Below are 7,617 nucleotides of genomic sequence, written 5' to 3' on the forward strand. Positions count from 1 at the left end.
AGCATCAGCTTCAGTGGTGTAGACTAGAGGGTAAAGCATGTACCGTAGTCATTTTTGACGCGATTGACCCGAGTTCGAATCCGCCTTTTGATGAACTTTTTTTCTCCCTTTTCAAATCTCATATTACATCGGTAAGGCATTTATTTTCAATAAAAAGGTAAAGGAAATAATCGAAAAGTTGAAAATAAAGTATCGGGTAGGGTTAGGGTATAGGTGTAGGGAGGGATTTAATGTCCCAATAATGTGGCATCCAATTAATAATTTGAATTAAAATGATAATTTCCACTCAATACGTTATTATTGCATACTGTTTTAGAATGTAGGCCTACTACAATACTGAGGTGCCGATAATTGCCACTATTTGCAATAAGTAGTATAAATAGCAGAAAATCCTGCTATTTTAACATAGTGTTAATAGAATCCATTGCTATTTACACTTAGCGCAAATAGCCGCTGCCAAATTTGATATATATACCTATAACATTTTTTTTCTTAAATATATGCATTAATGTGTGTGCATTTATATATACATAATAAATATGCACAGTACACACACATATATTATGTAAACACAGACTTTTATTTTGTATGCGATTAATCGTTTGACAGCACTAATTTATACATACTTCCAACTGCTTCATTTACATTCTAATAATAGCCTTTTTTAATGAAAAATGTGTTAAACTGGTATAGCAGTAAACTAGTAAAGCATTTTACAAGCATGTATTAAGCAAATACTAGTAGCCTAGTCTCTGATTTTTGGACCCCACTGTATGTTTGCCCTGAATAAATAAATAAATAAATAAGTCAAAGTCAAAGTCTGCTTTATTGTCAATTCTGCCACATGTACAGCACATACATATACAGAGAATTGAAACTGCGTTACTCTCGGACCCTCGGTGCATACAGTTAACACTTAAAACTAACAGTAGACATAATACAGATAAATACAGTTTAAAAAATATATATAAAATACAAACTATACAATATATAAATAAGGACATTGTAAAAAAAAAAGAAAAAAAAGAGAAAAGAGATAGAAAAACATCTACATTAGACTGTATAATTTCAAAAACAGAATGGTCTGACTTTAGCTTTGTGAAATAAGGCTACACAAAACATCCCAAACAGCAGATGGGCTGAATGAAAATGCAAATTCACAGATAGAAAAAGTGGCATAAGGCACATGGCAGTTAGAGTGCAAACCACTGATATAAACAACTGTGAAGATAATAAATAAATAAATAAATACAATTCTGTGACACAAACAAGCCTACTTACATCCAAGGACATTAATATTATTGTAGTGAATATGCCATAACTTTACACATCGTCTCAATGAACAAATGAGCCAATTTAATCAGCCAGATTGCGGTGTCTGGAGCACTTTTGCGCATGCGTTCTGTGCCGGTCAGCTGGCGGTGACGCGCAGAGGAATCCGAGCGGAGCCGCTCGCTGAACTCTTGAGGAACGCTCCTCCAGTGGAGTAAAGCGCTGCTGCTGTCTGCGCATGCGCTCTTCAAAGCCTCAACTCGGATTCCTCAGCTCTTCACCGCAGTCTTCACTCGAGGAGAGCGCTGCTGCTCAGAGTGAGCGAGCCAACGCGCGTCTCGAACTTTCGGCATTAGTTGCGCTTCTTGAGTAAACTACGGGCTAGAAAGTGAAACGATACTGAAGAAAAACACCATGTAGTGAAGAAAATACGGACGCGGGACTGTTTTATTCCATACCTACAAAGCAGAGCTGTATAGTATCGCGCTGGGGGAGAAGTAGACAGCGGTGGGATAAACATGCTCTCGCCGTTCTTGGCGTATTTGCTGTCGGTTGTGCTTCTGTGTCGGATTGCACGCTCCCAGTACTCAAGCGACCAGTGCAGCTGGAGGGGCAGGTGAGACACGCTTCAAACATCTAGATTATTCAAGTATTACTCGTTTGTTAATGGAAATTAAATGTAACTTCATGAATTGTATTTAGAGATTTAACTCTGATTAAATCTGTAGATCAATTAATATTGATGTTGTAAGTTAAAACAAACGTTTTGATACTAAAATAAGTATAATAATAACAATAAATAATATTGAATATTATTAGTAGGCTACTGTTTATGAGTTGTGTAGTGGTAGTATTTGGTATAAGGGCCAGTTTTTTTTTTTGGTGGCCTGTTAGAGGAGTGATTGTTATGAGTGGTTGTAGCACCGGTCTCAATTAATTAACATAACATTTTATTATTATATTATTATTTTTTTCTGTTATTCTCTTGGTCTTAATAGTATGTGTATGTACTTCTTTTCTTACTCAGATTTACTGTCTTAATTACTGCTGGCATAACCTGAAATCAGAAACTATCTGAGCAGTGATTTCATTTCTGCGCACTGGTTTGACCAAACCCATATTAATCCCTCATGTGTAACATAAAATCACTCTATTCTTTGTTTAAAGGCGTTTTAACTTTACCCGAATTAATAAGCTATTACACATAAGTTTGAACTGCATTTTTCTAGAAGCTTTTAGTTTCTATAATAATAAAATTGTGTCAAGATGGCTTTTAAATCCCTCAGTGTGCAGCTAGATGTGAAAGACGTTTTGAACTTATCTGGGTTGGTGATAAATCTTTAACTAATGAGGAGATTAGTTCACGCTACAGATTTCCCCACCACGTAACTTCATCTCATAATAACAACATTTGTTAAAATTCCTCAACAATAGCTCCCTTCCTTCAAAAAAAAAAATCCTTCAATATTACATTTTCAGGCTTTCTTTGAAGTCTTTTTACAGTAATACGGCTAAATGCACTGTACTCTGACTGTGCAGCCATAATCTGGTGTTGATTTGCCAGGTCTGAGTCTCTCATTACGGCAGAGCTGAATTTCAAATGCTTTTAATTAAAGAGGAGCCGTTATAAATGAGGACACGGCAGCTTGCGAGTCTGCTCCGCACATGTGTCACCCCAGGCTCTCATTTTGGTGAGAGTTTAATCTGGGGTCTTGCTGCAGGCCTACATTCATCTCTGATTGAAGAACTGCTTGAGGCTTCAGAAGCAGATGGCTCATTTTCTGCCCAACTGACAGCGGGCCGCAAACTCAAGCCACAGAACCTAAAAGGAGTCTAAAATGATGCCTGGACATGCAGCTCCTCGTGTTTTTGAGGAGTTGAAAGCGACGGGAGGTTCGACCTGCATTTGCACTTGCATGCTACGGGTTCGGCTACTGTCTCTGCACTTGTCTGCAGAGAGGCCTGTGTGTCCAAGGAACCATTGACTTGCATTTCAAAAATCCTAGCCACGGCAGGATGCCAGTGCTGGATCTTGCCAAAACGTTGGAAAGGAGAGAAGAAAAATGAGAGACGGTTAATGTGTATGTGTGTGCGCATGCTTGCACGTGACGGGTCATGCAGCAAGCCTCGCGCGTGGGTCTTAACACCTTGTGTGAAAAGACATTAACTTCATTCATCCTGCTCTGAGAAAAGCTTTTCATATGAGCTTCAGCTTTGGACTCGACTCTGGCGCAGACTGTTCAGAACAATCACCCTAATGTTTGAAGTTTCCTTTGCTGCGTTGCACGCAAAAGGCCACTGAACTAAAGCTGACTGAAGATCCAACCATCATTATTTGGGGGATTACCCATCATTTGCTTCCAAACAGTTTGGTTTTGCTTTGTTTAATCTAAGGCTTGTAAGTAGTTATTTGTGAAAGTTAACCAGCTATAACTGAATGTCAGAATTTGGTGAGTAATACATCTCAGTGTTTGATGTTTGACGACTGCCTACTATTTCCCTTCCAGTGTTTTAAGGCATCATACGATTGCTTCCAGACAGTAGCCAGCAAAATTATGCTGCCTTTTGAAAACGTTTGTTTTGGCTGAATTCACGGATAAGCCAATCCCAGAATGATTGCACTTAGTGAACAAAGCTCCTCCTGGATGGAAGACGGAAGTGAAGAGAAACATGGATTATAACTGTATTTCATCCAGTCCTGAAGTCTGTAGATAAAAATCGACTAATCTGATTAAAAATTGAGTTTTACCAGTGTTCGATTTGATATAGTGGCCCATATTTTCAACCATTTTGAGATACTCTGCTGCTCTAGGAGTTGAACAATATATTGCCATGGCTTATATATCATATGTTTGGCCAGTAAGTGTCATAATTGGGACTTTTATTGACAGTGTTGAGAACTCAATGTCATATTTATTTCATATTCACCATGTACAGTATTCGCCGATTCTGATTCAACAGATTGCACAGACTTCTCACATTTTTGAGTACAGTTTGTTTGTTTTTCAATAAATTGTTGGGTTATTTATGCCTTTTATTTTGATAGGACAGTGGAGAATTGACAGGAAAGCATAGGGTAAAGAGAGAGGGAAGCGGGATCAGCAAAGGATCTCGAATCAAACTCGGGTTGCTGGAGGTGTAGTTGCGCTACATGTCGATACACAAACCACAAGGCCATCAGTGCCAACTTTTTTCATGGTTTTAAAGTTGTGATGAAACAGATGTGGCCCTAGATCTTCTTCTGTATTCTGATGTACATCGGAGTGTAACGGATTATCGAGAAAAAAAAAAAGCGAATGTAGGGCAGGGACTTGTTACTATCCATCGGTTGATGATTGGATGTTGAGCTCAATAGTATGTGTTTAGAAAGTAGTTGGGGTGAATTTTGATTACTGACTGATGTTAAAAGAAATGCAAATTTCTTTTATTTTGAAAACATAGAAGAACTTGCTATTTTAAGTATAAATCTGTTTATTTTACAGATTTTCCAAGTTGATTCATTTTAAGATTATTTAAATTTATTTTAGTAAATATTATGTAAAGAAATGTAAATGTAATTTTAGAGACCGCTATGCTTGTGTTATTTACTTTATATTAAGTGGTGTGATATATTTATTTACTTTATATCAGCCATTGGACACTTTGTTCCCTATAATGTTGAGCCATCAACAAAAAATATGTATCGTTCAGCCACTAATCTGCAACTTGTTTGTATTTGTTCCAAATCCAAAACAGCAAATATTTTGTATAAATAGTATGTTAAATAAGCTTATCTGCATAGTTAATTTATTTAATTTAATGCAGTTTTACACATGTCATTAAATTGTGGTTAACACTTAACAAGAAGGTCTCACTTGTTTACATTGATAAATGCATTAACAATGCTATTTAGTAAATATATAAATGTTCATGTTAGTTCACAGTGCATTAACTAATGTTCACAAATAAAACTTTTAAAATGTATTGGTAAATGTTGAAATTAACATTGACTAAAATTATTACATGCTGTATACAATGCATTTTTCATTAAGTTTAATTAATGTAGTTTAACTAATGTAGTAAACTAATGTTAACAAATAAAACCTTATTGTAAAATGTTACAAAATTGAAAAAAATGCATCATCTGACTGAAAAAAAAAAACAACCCCTGCCTATGTGCTGCCTATGTAGAGTGTTTCAGTTTATTTTCAGTTTATTAACTTACAAGGTTCAGTTTCAGTAGAATTCTGCCATATAAAGTAGGGTTGGTTCTGGAACCGAGCTTATATCTCCTTTCTCCTTTCTTGTAGTGGGCTAACCCATGAGGGACACACTCGGGATGTGGAACAGGTGTATCTCCGCTGCGCCCAGGGGTTTCTGGAGTGGCTTTACCCCACAGGGGCCATCATCGTCAACCTGCGGCCAAACACACTGTCCCCAGCGGCGTCTCTTCTCTCCGTCTGCATCAAGCCCTCTAAAGAGTCCAGCGGGACCCACATCTACCTGGACCGGCTGGGCAAACTGCGATTGCTCCTCCGTGAGGAAGATCAGGCCGAGGGGAGAGTGCACTGTTTCAGCATCCAGGACGGGGCGCTCTTCATCGAGGCAGTGCCTCAAAGGGACATCAGCCGAAAAATCACAGCCTTCCAGTACGAGCTGGTCAACCACAGACCAGGAGCAGATCCACAGTCATTATCTGGTATGAGGTTCTCTTGATCTTTAAAGACTTAAAAAGGCAGTTTTCTTTCATGTGATGTATTTCCTGAAACGGAAATGTACATGTTTTTTGCCAAATTTAAGGAGTAGAGTAGAATTTGGGAATATGTAAAACAGAAATAGTCTCAAAGCTATCAGACACAGACTAAAAATCCTATTATTATTTCCTGGATTATTTGTGACCCTGCCTGTGAAAACCCAGCTAAAGTCATTTTTTTGTGATTTACTGTTTTCTACATAAAATCATCCTTCATAATGTAAATAACGTTTTGTGAAAATGTATCCTTTATATCTTTAATACTGACAGAGTAAGGCCATGTCAAAAATGGAAATCATAGTGAAATTAATGGTTGAAAGTAAACTTTGATGCTTGTTATCTCATAATTAGACTTTGAGACTTAAGCCTGGATTTCACAGATGGTCACATTTAAAGAACAGTAAGATTTTTTTAATGTTTTTGAAAGAAGCTCACCAAGGTTGCGTTTATTTGATCAAAAATACAGTAAAACAGTAATATTGTGAACTATTATTAAAATGTTCTGTTTTAATGTTATTACTCCAGTCTTCAGTGTCTCATGATCCTTCAGAAATCATTTTAATATGCTGATTTACTGCTCAAGAAACATTTCTTATCATCATTGTTGAAAACCATGATACATTTTTTTTGATGAATCATTTATTTGATATAACATTAAAAATGTCCTTACTGTCACTTTTGATCAATTTAACCCATCCTTGCTGAAGGATTCATTTCTTTAAAAAATATTTTTTTTAGGTGTACCCTCCCTTTCTTTTGAATTCCAACAATAATTGCTTCTTTCAGCAAAAAGCATTATTACATTTCTGAGACTCCAGGGGTTTTGGGTACACGGTTACTAATGCACGCAATACCAAGGCTTTGTTTATTTTAAAAAGTATGCGATCTGAAGCCAATGTTTTCATGCCCAGCAACAGATGATATCTTTACCTCAGGAAACGTCCTCCCCTCTGTGATGCTGAGATGGTGGATCTGTGCTCATATTTACTCTGGAAAGCGATACTGATTTGAACCTTGTTTTTCGTGCGATAAATACAGACTGTGTTTTTCAGGTCGTGTGGCATAAGTCTCACAACGGGACGTCACAAGCGCCCCGTTACGATTTACACCGGCAAAACATGTGAAACATTCAGCCTCCTTTCAGAAATTACATTTCAAGCAGTGCACCTGCCAAATCCGAAGAGCTGAATGGCCTGAAGCAGTGTAGATGCATCATATAACAAGTCTGTTTTTCCTCTCCCAAACAAAGCAAAAGTATTGTTCGGTATGAATTCATAACTGCCATGTAAAGTTGGCTCTGATAAACAGCTGTATTTTGCAGGCATGGATACAGTATAAAGCAGAGAAACTTTAAACAGTTTCCGTGGTTTGGGACCACGTGATTTGATGTGGCCCGTGATGTCAATGTCCTCCAGAAAGCTTGTGTGTTTGCCGTTTGTGATTTCAGCGATCTGAGCGGGCACATCTGTAAGGTGACCTGTTTTCCTGTTTCCGAACTTTTGGGTTTTTTCACGCTCACCTCATGAATGTTGACCTGCTGTGCTGGAATTGAGTTGCTTTCCATCGGTGTGGAATGTGTCTTATGGCGCTTTTCCACTGCATGGTACGGCACG

The 7,617-nt window shown here is 37.6% G+C and overlaps 1 protein-coding gene across 2 annotated transcripts in view; it reads left to right on the plus strand.

The window, feature by feature from the left end:
* The first annotated feature begins 1,508 nt into the window (after positions 1-1,508).
* LOC107711221 (meteorin-like protein) overlaps positions 1,509-7,617 on the plus strand; it is a 15,195-nt gene continuing 9,086 nt past the window's right edge. The window contains exons 1-2 of one of the 2 annotated variants that reach the window (XM_016516163.1): positions 1,509-1,888; positions 5,562-5,950. In XM_016516163.1, coding sequence (XP_016371649.1) covers positions 1,791-1,888; positions 5,562-5,950 — 487 coding nt within the window. In that variant the 5' untranslated portion in view covers positions 1,509-1,790. The remainder of the gene's footprint in view (positions 1,889-5,561; positions 5,951-7,617) is intronic. The other variant, XM_016516162.1, reaches the window with a different exon arrangement.

This window comes from Sinocyclocheilus rhinocerous, unplaced genomic scaffold (assembly GCF_001515625.1).
Source record: "Sinocyclocheilus rhinocerous isolate Xijiao unplaced genomic scaffold, SAMN03320098_v1.1 scaffold115, whole genome shotgun sequence".
Taxonomy (NCBI): Eukaryota; Metazoa; Chordata; class Actinopteri; order Cypriniformes; family Cyprinidae; genus Sinocyclocheilus; species Sinocyclocheilus rhinocerous.